At 38.0% G+C, this 14,047-nt stretch overlaps 1 protein-coding gene across 1 annotated transcript in view; it reads left to right on the top strand.

Annotated features, from left to right (window-relative positions):
• PPWD1 (peptidylprolyl isomerase domain and WD repeat containing 1) overlaps positions 1-14,047 on the top strand; it is a 36,466-nt gene that overhangs the window by 12,854 nt on the left and 9,565 nt on the right. The window contains exons 5-7 of the mRNA XM_001381394.4: positions 5,922-6,369; positions 10,073-10,263; positions 11,132-11,321. Coding sequence (XP_001381431.1) covers positions 5,922-6,369; positions 10,073-10,263; positions 11,132-11,321 — 829 coding nt within the window. The remainder of the gene's footprint in view (positions 1-5,921; positions 6,370-10,072; positions 10,264-11,131; positions 11,322-14,047) is intronic.

Below are 14,047 nucleotides of genomic sequence, written 5' to 3'. Positions count from 1 at the left end.
TTCTTGCCTCCCTTTTCCCCCATCTGAATTATATAGTCAAATGAATCTCCCTTCTCCCATTCAGCTCATTTTGTTCATTAGGGTTTTTTAAATTTAAATTCTTGTCTTTTTCTAAAAAGATTTCTTTTCCCTCATTCTCTTCATTATTTATTTGCCTTTCTTCTCTCTCTCTTCCAGTCTTTTACTCTTTGATTCATGACTCTTAAATTTGTTTAGTTTCTTTAGTCTTTTGTATTCCTCATGGGATTAAAGCTTCTATTTTTTTTTGACTTTGCATTCCCTTATCTAAACAGTTTCTATGTTGTTTCCTTTGTATAATTGAAAATCTATTACCCTAAAAAAAGAACTACATTTCCCAGGAGCCCACTGACTTCCTGGACTGCCCACTGAATATTTATTCCCTGTCTACAGGGAATGACAAGAAGTCAGTTGGCTCCCAGGAAATGTAGTTCTTTTTTAGGTTAACAGATTTTCAATTATACACCTTTTAGATCTTGCCTCCTGGCCCCATTTTCCTAGAAGTGATAAAGAAGAGGTATTGTGTCCCATGGTAGAAGTTTTTCTCTCTCCCTGATTGTGCAGTTAACCTTTGCCCAAACTAAGGTCATTTTTTCCCTTGCATTAAAATCTCCTCCCTGGGTCCATACCCTTGCACTTTCCTGGGTGTCAGTTGGCCCCAGGAGTTCTAATTCTAGTTCTTCTGAGGCAGGATGAGTGTTTTCTCTAAGCACCAAATCCTTGAAGACTATACCCATTGTAAGGTCCCTATCTCCTTTTACACAATATTTATCTTCTTCCAAAAGAGCATTCATCAGTGGTACCGTCTTCTATTACTGAAACAAGGTGTTCCCTTTTCAATCCCATATTTTGCCTCTTGCCTATTCTTCTGTGGCCTCTCTTCTTCCTAAAAGACTATGGATATTATTTTCCTTTCATTGTTAACCTTTGACTTGATTAGAGTGCATCATATATTCCTCCCCACTCCCTTTTTATGTGTCCTCCCATTATATAATTCAGCCCCACAAAAATATTCATATACTTGTAGTCAAGGTTTTGTGAGATTAAGTTCATAATGTTTCGGGCCTTTTTCTCCACCATCTTTTCTATTTGACTTCTGCATTTATCCTTGCTTTCTTAGTAATTAAGGAAGAAATCTTTAATGGTCTCTTTTATTTTACTGCTGTCCTTAATTGCTGTGTTTATCTTATTTGTATTTTTATTCTTTGGGATATTTGAAAAACAAATAATTCATTCAAGTCTGATTTCTCTTTAGAAAATTATTCACATGCTGCTTCTTTTTTTTTTTTAATAAATGTTTATCTTTTTCCATTCATGGTTAGGGTCGGGTTTACAGGGTATATCATAATGACTTCCATCTTGAAATTCTTTGGAAGACATTATTCCATTCCATTCCCTCTTGTGGTTTATGGTGGGTACAGAATAGCCTAGTGTTTTTGAATGAACAAATGAAACATTTATTAAGTTCCTATCATTAACAAAGGTTAATAGAAAAGTGTTAAGACTAAAATTCTTTGAAGACTGTATCTTAACTTATAATTATTTAAATAAATTAAAAGAGTGGGTCAGAGAAAGAAAAGGCACCAGGCACATGTGACTGACTTTCCTAAACAAGCCTTTTTCCCCAGCTATTGCTCATCTGCTGGCCCTTTCCTTTGTTCCACACAAAGCAAACCAATATCCTCTCCTAACTACCTCTTCTCTTTTCAATTACAAGCAAAAAGAGGCCTCCTTCCTTTCCCACCCCAAAACATATCTTCTGTGACATCACATTTCCTGAATTCCTCTGATTTAGCGGACTTCACTACAGTCCATGTTGGAGGCCAATCTTCCAGAGGTCAGGAGTCTCATGGTACAAGGCAAGCATCATGTAGCAAGGGGCTTCAGGGCTTCCAGATGCCAGGAGCCACAAGGCTTCTGACGGCCTCTCAGAATGCACATGCTTCTTCCTTATACAGATAAGCTCCAAGCCTTGTTGATAATTCAATGAAAGAGTGGGATTGAATTACAGCCTTAAAAGGATTCTCACAAAAATAAGACAGTCCCTGCTCTGGAGGAGCTCATGTACTAATGAAGATAACACATATGGCAGGTTTCATCTCATATTCAGATGGGTACATCTCATCATCCTTATGGTGCAGAGATGAAGCAGCTAGTACTGTCTCTCTTTTAATGTCATTTTCTCCTATAAAAATCCTATCAGTGCTGAAACATTTGACAATGACAAGGACTTTAGTGGCGAATTTCTTTACTGGGTCTTCAGAATCTGAGGCACATGCAGGAGTAATTGCCAGACACTGTCTCCTCAGAGATTATTTCCCAGATTATGTCTGAGGACAGTTGGCTGGATGCATTGTTATTCCCAAAGTTCTTAGGTTCAGGACCCTTGGTTGTCCCTATCAGAATCTTTGAGGAGATTCTGGTCAGGATGGTGTTGGTGCTTTGACTTGCATGGTATTTACTTCATTCTGTCCCTCACAGTGCCTTTTTGCTAGACTGGCCTGCATATCTTATATGTGACAGTTGGTGGGAATGGTTGTCTCCTTCACTAGAGGATAGTGTGGAGGGTAGTTGTGAGGTCTGTGCTGGGAGCATTACTGATAATTTGGGGGAGGATGCTGCCACCAGGACTTTTGTGCCTGTCTGCCTGGCATTTGGTTAGCAGTTGTTTGGTGGTGATGAAGGTGGTCCCCACACAAATGCGCACAATGAATTCTCCCTTTAATGAGGCCCTGGGATGGAAGCAGGTCTGGTGTTTTGGCTATTCCCAAGTCGGTTTGAATTTCCTTTTATTTATGTAATTAAATTAATGATTAAATATTAAATCGTCTTTAAAGTTTATTAGAATTACTTGGAAAGGTAAAGGCAGAGAGATAGAAAAGCCTATTCTAGCTAGCCACATGGCTGCTACAGCAGCACTCCAGCACGGCAGTTCCTTGGCAGGACACACAAGGAGAAGGCAGGAATAGAAATGAGTTCTTTCACAAGCTCTTAGATGAGACTGTGCTGGAGCATAGTAGAAGATGAAGGAATGCAGAGTGACCACTTTATGGATTAAGGATTAGCCTATTGTGCTTTAGTTCATTTCTTGTGTTGTTTTTTTAACCTCGTTAGGGATCTTGATGTCTTAGACTATAGAGAGACCTGAAATTGTTTCATCTCTAATCCCTAATTCCTATTTTTAAGAAGTGTGGAATGTTACAAGAATTAGCAAAAAGGTCTAGTCTCTATCCTGTTAGTCACATGTCCCCAAACTCCTTCATTATGTTCGGATGCAGGGTTTCTATCTTTGCCTATGTTATGGACCCAATGGCAGTTTGGTAAATCCTATGGACCCCTCCTCAGAATGCTTTTAAATAATTGAAGAAAATACTGAATTTTATTTAGAGGTTAGCAAAAACATATTTTTTTCCTTCATCCAAGTTTACAGACCCCCTGAAAACTGTCTATAAATACCTTGAGAGTCCACTAACCCAAAGATAAGAACCTTTGTTCTAATGGAATTAACTCTGAGATTTTGCTTCATAAGAAAATTGGAAAAATGGAAAAGATGAGTATCTCCAGGGTTGGAGAGTCTATGGAAAGATAGGTTCACTAATGTTGTATTGGTGGAGCTTTGATTTGGTTCAACCATTCTGAAAAGCAATTTGGAATTTTGGCTCCAAAAAGTGACTAAATGGCCACACTTTTTAACTTGGAGATCTTATTGATACATATATATCCCCTTGCCCTCCACCATGCACGTCCTAAGGAGAGCATGATAAAAGGAAAGATTCACATATATATGTATAAGCAGTTCTTTTTGTGATAGCAAAAAACTATAAGCAATATTCTTATCAGGTAAAGAGTGACTAAACTAATTGTGGTGTATTGAGATAGTGGAATATTATTCCACCATAAGTATTAATCTCAGGAATTCAGAGAATCATGGGCAGATGTATACAAACTGATCCAGAAGGAAGTAAAATGGACCAGGAAAATGGCAAACACTGACTACAACAATGTAAATGAATCAAACTCTAAATTGATATATTGTATTATTGACCCAGAAGCTTTTTCCTGATAAGTTGAGAAAATGCAACTGTACATCACTAAGTCAAAAGACTATGGTTGTGGAATATTGCATACATCATGAGACTTGGTTGATATATTGGTTAGCTTTACAGAACTGTTTTTTTTTTCTCTTTTTAAAAAATACTTCATGAGTTGACTTTTGAGTGGGCTAGTGGGGGGAGACCCTCAGAAATTGTTTTAAAAGCTATTATTAAAAATTAAGGCCTGGGGGGGGGGGGCAGCTGGGTAGCTCAGTGGGTTGAGAGCCTAGAGACAGAGATCCTAGGTTCAAATTTGGCCTCAGACACTTCCCAGCTGTGTGACTCTAGGCAAGTCACTTGACCCTCATTGCCTAGTCCTTACCACTCTTCTGTCTTGGAGTCAATATTGACTCCAAGATGGAAGGTAAGGGTTTAAAAAAAAAAACCAAGGCCTTTGTATGTTTGTGAGCAGGAAAGGTTGAGATATTTGATAAGGAGAGGGATAGCTTTGAATTATCATTAAGACAGGCTAGCGCTTGAAAGAGATGGAAAGGTACAAGGTCAGAGCTACAGAGCCAAGAACATAGTCTTGGCAAGGAGAAGGACTACCTCTTCTTCAGAGCCTGAAGCAAGTCATGATGATGAGCGATTTGGAGTGAGGGAAATGAGGTTATGACATATATAAATTCTTTCAGTAAAAGGTATTGAGATCATCTAATAAGTGAGGCAGGGGTAGGGATGGTAAGGTACGGTCTTCTCCCTGGAAGAGAGTGAAAAAGAATTGGAAATGCTATAGAGAACCTGATAGTGTTAGCATGAATGGATTTATTGCCCCAAGGATGTCATAGCTTCTGTTGTTCCTGTTACTTCAAGGATGAAGTAAAGACTCTTCTTTTAAAACCCTTCATAGCCTGGTCTCAAACTCTTTTTCTAGCCTCATTGGACATGACTTCTCCTGCACTCTGTGACCAGTCAGACTTGGCTTCTGTTTCTCACATATAAACCCTCATTCCTGGAATGTATTCATTCCTCTTCACCTCTGCATTGAATCTATACATGAAATTTCCCCAATTCCCCCAACTGCTGGTGACCTCCTTCCCAAACCACCTTGTAGTTATTCTCTTTCTCTCTGAATATACTTACTAGGATTTACCTTTTATTGTATTTTATTTATTGTCTTTTAATTTTCTGTGTTACTATCTCTCCCATTAAAATGTAGGCTCCTTCTGAGAAGGGCCTGTTTTGTTCTTTGTCTTTGCAACTGTGGTGCCTGGCACAGGGTAAGCCCTTAACACTTGACTGACCAGATGACTTTATAGGTCATAGACTTTTCATTCAGTGACTATGAATCAGAGATTAGAGAACCACAGGAAGGTGTTTATTAGCCATAGGCCTGAGCAAAATTGGTGGTAATTGGCAACCTAGGAAGGGCATGTGGAAGTATAAACTACCAACTTCAGACTGTGTGGAGTAGGTCATTAGAGTCTTTGAGGAGGTCTAGTGTCCATCCTGGGAGGGATCATCTGGTAAAAATTTTTAGTCCCACAGCAACGGTTTCTCCACACAACCATGCTTCTGAGAAGCCAAGTCTAGTTTTTGGATCTCCACTATCTATTGCTGTCAATTCAGCTCCTTCTGCTTAGGAAGAGAATAAAAATGAGAGACATTTTTTAGTGCCTTTTCATTTCTGCTTATGAGATCACCAGCATTTCAGGTTTATGTGCTTTCACATATTCCATGTGACACAGTACCAGTATATTCCCCATTTTAGTACAGGATATTGAAACATCATTCTTGCTGTTTGGTTCATGGCCGTATTTTTGGTGTTCACTTATTCTATTTCCTGATTCCCAATTTTTCCTTTTTCAGCTATTTTCCTGGACAGTGTGAATGGATTTATTGCCCAGGGGATGCCATATCTTCTGTTGCTGCTTCTGAAAAGAGCACAGGAAAAATATTCATCTATGATGGTCGAGGAGATAATAAACCACTTCACATTTTCGATAAACTCCATACATCACCCCTTACTCAAATACGGCTAAATCCAGTTTACAAAGCTGTAGTGTCTTCTGATAAGTCTGGAATGATTGAATATTGGACTGGACCTCCCCATGAATATAAATTCCCAAAAAATGTGAACTGGGAATATAAAACAGACACTGACTTATATGAGTTTGCAAAATGTAAGGCTTATCCTACTAGCATATGTTTCTCACCCGATGGAAAGAAGATAGCTACTATTGGTTCAGACAGAAAAGTTAGGATTTTCAGGTTTTTGACTGGGAAACTCATGAGAGTCTTTGATGAATCGCTAAGTGTAAGTCCATTTAATTTTGATTTTATTTTATAATTGTTAAGTGCAAATGACAATGATTCAATTACATTAAAAACCCACTCCTTCCTACTAGCATCTTTGTGATTATACTTCTTAGAAGTATACTTTTGTGAGAAGTTTTTAAAAATTTACTTCATTAGAAGATTGTTGTCATTATGGAAACATATCTCTGATTTTCTAATAAAACTAAAAAAACAGAACTGGCTTAATAGAAATTAACAAAGCCAGCTTTGCTAAAACACATCTATTCTATAAAGTGATGAATCTGTATCTTTACTTCTTACCTTTTTAGAATTATAAGATTAATGGCTAAAAAGATTCATATCAACCCCTCTAATACTGAGGCTAATAAGAGTTAAGTATAAATTGCTTTTCTAATTAAACTTGAAGTTTTTCAAATCCAATCAGAACTTTGAGACCTTAGAATGATCCTTAGAATACCATTTAATCTAATGGCCTATTTTGGTAAATAAGAAAATTAAGCTACAGATTAATAGAGTAGATAAACAGCTGACTGACTCACCTGAGTTATATAGCTACTTACAGAAAGAACCAAGAATTGGGACTAAGTTCTTCTTCCTCTAAATCTAGATACCCCTCCTTATATATTCTCTCTGTTAGCACTTACCTGACAAGCACTGCTGCCATATTTCTAGATCCATTGCCTTATTGCAAATTGCGTGACAAAGTGATTGCCCCTAATTGGGAGAGGTTAAGTAGCATATGGTGAAACACTGTTTTCCTAGTAATATTTTATGATTTGTATTGAACTCACCATCTACACTCTTGCCTAGTCCCCTTTAGTGGCCACAGAGGTGAATTTGTTAAAAAGGAAGTGGGGCTTAGTTGGAGAAGAAAAATGTTTTTTTCAGTTCAAAGTTTAAAAAACCTTTTCCTCCATGCTTTAAACTCTTTGGTCCTCAGAATGTTTGAGGCTATTAGAGTGAGTTTCTCATAGTATTTGTGTTTTATAATATAACGATGTCTTCAATGCAGTTTGGGGGATAAATTAATCATCTTCCATATCCCTAATGGGATCTTACCAAAAGATTCTCATTTGGGTCACACAATCGAGTATGTGGTTTCTGATGTATCTTGCCAAAGTCATCTGTAGACAAACCATACTTCTCTTAGAGAAAATAAAAGGCCTCTTCCTGCTATTTGTTTCTTTAACTGTCAAGGGCTAAGCAAGTTAGGTATTACTTGAAATCTAATAGTATCAGTAATAAATATGATTGACAGTTTACATGGAGCACTTTAAAGTTCCTAAATAATCTGTCCATTATCACATCATTTTCACATCAATCTTGTAAGCTCCATACTCTCAGTGTTGTTATCCCCATTTCAAAGATGAGGAAACTGAGACCCATAGCAATTAAGGAGCTTGCCTGTATGGTTCTGGGCTCTCCAGCTCTGATTCTGAGGTTACACAGCTTATGAGTCTGAAAGGATGGGATTTAAACCTAGGATTTACAGACCTCAGTATTGCCAGCTACCTTTCCTTCTTTAGTGAATCCCTGATGATTCGCAACATTTATAAATTCTCAGTAAGATACTATTCTCAAGGACTATTGTTTCTAATAGGGAAAAAAAATTAAGTTGAGTTTGTAAGGCTGTAGTAGATAGAGTAATGGACCTAGGGTCAGGAGAGTCTGGCTTTGAATGTTACCTTAGTTGTATCCTAGCTGGCAAACTACTTGAACTCCCTGAGCCTTGCTGTAAAATGGGTATACTACCACCTGACTCTCAGAGTGAGTTAGAGGATTAAGTAGAATCATGTATGTCAAGCTCTTGTATACCATGAAGTGCTAAGAAAGAAAAAATTCATCTATACTGAAAAGAAATATAGAGACGATGCCCTTCATTTTTTTGGAGGGAAGAGTTTAACAACTATGTTGGATATTACAGAATTTGTAATACAGAAGTAAATATATTACATTTACCATGTAACGCTTTAAGCCTAGAAAAAGGCACCTAATAGAAGCTATGTGCTTAGCTAATTTTGTGGAGCCAAATGTCTATCTCCGAGCCTGGAAGCAAATCACCCCGACAAACTAAGTGATGAAAACATGTTCTAAGGTTTCAAGTGCCATTTCTTCTGCCTCCAGGGTCACAGACACTAGCCATACTCTTAGACTGTTTAGCTCTATGTTATGAGATCCCTTAGGCCTCCTTCATACTCCTAGCCCTAGGCATATATCCCATTTTCAGCTTTGGCTTCTTTTTTTGCTTCCTACTTCCATTAAAGTGTGAGGAGCATCTGCCAGAATGGGGTGAGATAAAGAGATGAGGAAAGAACTTTTAAGATTTTTTCATGCCTGGTTTAGAGATAATTATTCATGTATCAATGAAAAAGACTAACACCATCAGCTAGTCTGCACCAAGGAAACTATACCAGTGATGGCAAATCTTTTTGAGACCTAGGGACCAAGTGTCCAAACTGCACCCCTCAAGCCCCATGTGAGCCTTCAGCCTTACCCCAGACAGGGCATTGCCATTGAGCAGAGGGGTAGGTCATGTGAGAAATGTCCTCAGAGAGGAGGTGGGGAGCAGTTTCCTCTGGCAGGCTCTAGTATGCATGCCGTAGGTTTGCCAACACAGCTCTATACCCTCTGCCTAATTTTTCCAGTTGCAATAAAAAACTATTATTGAAATTAACTCTTGGCAGTGGACTGTCCAGTGATGCACTGATAGGTCAGAGGATAAAAAAAGTGCATCAGAGATCATAGTGTCCTTTGGGAAACTGGCAAAGGGTAGTGGCAGGATATCCATCTTTAACTGCCAAACCAAACTAAAGGACTTTAGGAGCAGTGGTTTAGATGTAAAAACTACTTTTGAAACCTAAGGAAAATACGTATATACTTTACCAAGTTCATGAGAAATAGTTTCACTCATATTTTAATGAATAGAGCAGTGGACTGGGTTCTGAAACTGATGCAAATCTGTCATAGTACCCAATTTTAATATAGCCCCTTAAGGCTTATGGAGTGCTTTAGTTTATCTTTGAGAGGATATATCAATGGATTAATAATGGAGAAGGTAATCAAGCACTTAATCTCTCCATATTGCAGATGAGATAATGGGACAGAGAAGTTAAGTAACTTTCTCCGTCATACAGCTAGGCTCAGAAGCAGAATCTAAACTGTTCTTTCTGGACTTCCAAGTCTAGAATTGCCTCTTGTCATGCCAGGCTGAGTGGCTTTGACATATCTTGTCTCTTCTGAATTGAAAGATCATTTGAGCCTGCTATGCTTCATGATGTTCATATTTTAAGCCAAGGCGATTGTACCAGAAAATCTCAAAGGTCTCTTTCAGTGCTGAGTCTATGGTCCTGTGAACATGTGTTCCTCTTGCTGAGATAGCATTGGACCTTAAGATCTTTTCTTATTTTAGGGATGAGAGCAAGCCTTCTATTTCATTCAGAAATATCACTAAATGGGTAAGAAAGTAGATTATTTTCCAAAGTTTTCCAAAAAAAGAGCATAGTGTGATAACTGGTCAATGCTAATTACTTTTTATATTGAACCTACCACGGCATATGTCTGCCCTAAAGCTTAGGTTATACTTTGTTTATAAGTCTCTTACAAATACTCCTAAAAAGGAAACTTCTAGGCTCTGCTGCAAGCAAGAAAAGACTTTCTTTGTTCATTGTTATGCCATTGGAAATGGTGGTTTTGTTTCCTAGATGTTTACTGAGCTACAGCAGATGAGGCAGCAACTACCAGACATGGAATTTGGACGGCGGATGGCTGTGGAACGTGAGTTGGAGAAGGTGGATGCTGTAAGACTAATTAACATCATTTTTGATGAAACTGGACACTTTGTGCTCTATGGAACAATGCTGGGAATTAAAGTCATAAATGTAGAAACAAACCGGTAAGTCTTAATATAAATGTTTCCTTATTAGGCATTTAAAGTAGTTTGACATGAAGAGGGCCCGTTCATGCTATCCTTACTCAAGGAAAACAATAGGAGTTTTGCTTTCACAAAGACCAAATGGATTGAGCCCAAATGCCTAAACTTAACCAAATGTTATGACTTCTTTTTCTGGTATTTCTGTTGTGTGTAATCACATGTAAAAATTTTCCATCCACATGTGTAAAAAAGCAATGGTAAGAGGATATGCTTAATATTTTAGACTTCGGGGGGGGGGGGGTTATTTTTCTTTTTAAAACAAGTTTCAGTCTGTTTTTGGCTTATTGATTAAGCTGTAAGTAAACTTTTCATGCAATATATTGCCAAAAATCCTAACCACAGAATTCAGTATTATGGCAGAAATAGTCAGAACTTAAAATGCTTGAAACCATAAGAAGCCTTTTGTGCAAATAGTCAGCTTCTTCCTAGTACAGACTAGCCACAATCGGATACTGTCAAATGAATGAAAAGTATGTCTAATGAAAAATAAAATCCTACTCTATACATTCCTGCATATAAACTAGTTTATATTGCAATTCTTGGCAACACAAAAACACTAGAGGGCTAAAAGGCAGTTAGAATGGAGGAGAGTAAAAACTACCCACCTGAAAGTCAATTTTTTGTAAAACAGGAAGAGACAACAACCTAGGACTTTGAACAAGGATAAAATTTAGTGATGTAGGAGGGTATGAGAGACAAAGGGAAATAGTAATTTTACCTTTCATCAGTCATTTTCTATTGCTTCTATATTTTTGCCTATATAAATTCTTATATCACTTAAGAGAACTTTTACTTTAAATTTTTAATAATGTATTTTTATATCTTACAGATGTGTGCGTATTCTTGGCAAACAAGAAAACATTAGAGTCATGCAGTTGGCTTTGTTCCAAGGGGTAGCCAAGAAGCATCTCTCTGCAACAACTATAGAGATGAAAGCATCTGAAAACCCTGTTCTTCAGAACATCCAAGCTGACCCAACAATAATTTGTACATCTTTCAAAAAGAATAGGTTTTATATGGTATGCAGCGAGAGACAGACCCAAATCTTGTTTTGTTTTGTTTTGTTACACACAGTCATGCAATCTCAAAGCTGGAAGGGGCCTAAGAAGTGTGGCCCTAGCCTTACCTGTACAAAAATCTTCACTCCAAGTTGTTCCCCAGCCTACCTTTGAAGTCATACAGAGAGGGAGATCCCCCTTGCCTCCCAAGGCATCCCACTCTACTTCGGTTCACTTGCTAGTAAAATTTTCCTTAGATCAAGGAAATTAATTGATGCAACTTGAAATGTGCATTCTGCAACTTGTACCTTTTGCCACCAGTCCTGGCATTTAGTGAACAGCAAAACAAATCTAATTCCTGTTTTGTATCACAGATTCCAGTCCAAACAAACATTCCTAGCTCCTTCAACTGATTTTGCAATTCTTTATTGTCCTTATTGCCATCCTTTGGACATTGCCCATTTTACCAATATTCTTCCTAAAATGTGGTGCCCCAGGACTATCCAAGTACTTTAGATATGATTGACTCTAGAGCAAAGTACATTGGAATTATCACACTCTGTGGTTACCATATCAATCACTATTGACTCATTGAGCTCATAATCCACTAAAACCTCCAAATCATATTTAGATGAGTGGTTGTCTAGGCATTATGCCTTCTCCATCTTTATACCTGCAATACCGACTTTTTAAATTTAAGTGCAAAACTTTTTATCTTTTTTAAATTTCCTCTGGCCCAGCATTATACTTAGTATTATATTCTTTTAGAATCCTGACTCATTGAATACCTTAACTATTCTTCTTAGCTTTGTGTCATGAAAATGGGATAAGCATGTCATTTACTTTTTAAAATAAACTAATAAAAATTTAAATAGCACAGGGCTAAACCCTTGTTGCATTTTGCTAGGCAACTCCTTTCAGGTTTACTCTGAGGAGCAGTTAAGTAGTACAGTGGATAAAAGTACTAGACCTAGGTTCAAATTTGACCTCAGATGCTTCCTAGGGGGTGTGGCCCTAGGCAAGTCACTTAACCCCATTTGCCTAGCCCCATATGTGTCTCAGAGGTGTTACTAAGAACGTACGGGTTAAAAAAAAAGTTTCCTCTGAACCATTAATTTAATGATTTCTTTGAATCCAGTTATTCAACAGGATCTGAATTATTTAACTGTCCCAACATCGAGCCCATTTCCTCCATCTTGTCAATGAGAGGATAATTTGTCAGATACTTAAGCTAATCTAGATACACTTCTGATATTCCTGTGAATTTTAGATTTTCTCCATTTTGCTTAGTCTTAGAATTCTAGCAACCAGGAATGTATACACCCCCACTTAAGGATTAAGTTTTGAGGAGGATGGCCTATGACCAACATGTGCTAGCAAGTGACAAATAAGAAACAACTGACAGACCCCCTGGGCTGTTCTAAGTCAATCTTAGGCTACCATTGGTACAGGTGAGACACAGGAAGAACTGTCTATATATTTCGCGTCACTTCCCCTCTCTCTGGCACTCTTGTTCTCTCTCTCGCTTAGAGACGATGGGTTCTGTTTTCAGCGTGGGAAGTGCTGGGTGACATTTTGGCATGCTTGCAGCTCGTCAGGTTTTGGCATTCGTAGCTTTCTGGTGAGGTGACTGGGAGAAGCTCTAGCGTGGGTTAGGTGAGGCGTCTTCCCCAAGTGACCTTGGTGAGGTGACCAATTCCTTCTGTCCTCCTTTCCTTGACCTCTAAACTCCCATCTGACTTGCCAGAGCAGTCCAATTCCTTTTCTTCTCTCTTCTTCTTAATTTCTTCCTACTATTGTAATTAAACCACCACAAAAATCCCAAACTGACTTGAGTATTTTATTGGGATTGAATTTTAATCCCTGGCGACCCCTAGTATAATATATTTAGTCAACAACCATAATTTTACCCTTAACATTCCCCCAATCTCCAGCTTAGTTTGTAATCTGTGTTATTTCATGACCATATCTTCTGTTAGGTTTTCATCTATTAACATCTTGAAGTGAACTGCTTTTTATTGTTTTGTCCTCCTCTGTGATAGATTGCAAATGAATTAGTATTCTGTATTGGTGATGCCCTTAACTACTGGGTCTCTAGTTTGTATTTGGTACCAAAATTGAATTTCTGGGCTCATTAGTCTTTGTTAAAATATTTCAGTGAAGTTATCTCACTGATATGAATACTTGAGGGAGCAACATTTCCATGTCCTGTCACCCTTTTTTAGATCCACCTAGTGAATCAAAGACTTTTCTTAGGTATCAGTGAGCATCCTTGTAGTCCATCTGGATTTATTTAGGGTAGAAATATAGAATATTAAAAAGTCTTTGTTCAAATAGCTTTAAAATAGCTGTAGAAATCTGTTGTATTCAACATATGTTCAGTTTATATGCTGTCAGAAAATTGGCTAATATTGTTAATGAACCTTTACCACTTCACCCTAAATACTTGGCCATGCAGATAAAAGAGCAAAGAATGTAGGGCAAGCAGAATTCCCTTGCCATACAGCAGCATTTGCTTCCCATTCTCTTGGTTCTGCTGGTTACCTGCTGTGGGTTGAAACAGTTCCATGAAGTTCCTTAATAGTCATTTAATTTTGAGCATTTGCCCCATGGAACTCCACAGAGGAAAAAGAAATAAATGGGACTAAGAAATCACCCAAATTTGCACCCTACTTGGCTGCCCCATGGTTCATCCAGACCAGGTAGGGCTCTACAGAGAAGTGTCAAACATGAGGACTGCATGTAGC

Source organism: Monodelphis domestica, chromosome 3 (genome assembly GCF_027887165.1).
Source record: "Monodelphis domestica isolate mMonDom1 chromosome 3, mMonDom1.pri, whole genome shotgun sequence".
In the NCBI taxonomy this organism is placed as follows: domain Eukaryota; kingdom Metazoa; phylum Chordata; class Mammalia; order Didelphimorphia; family Didelphidae; genus Monodelphis; species Monodelphis domestica.
This window is presented reverse-complemented; position numbering and strand designations above follow the sequence as displayed.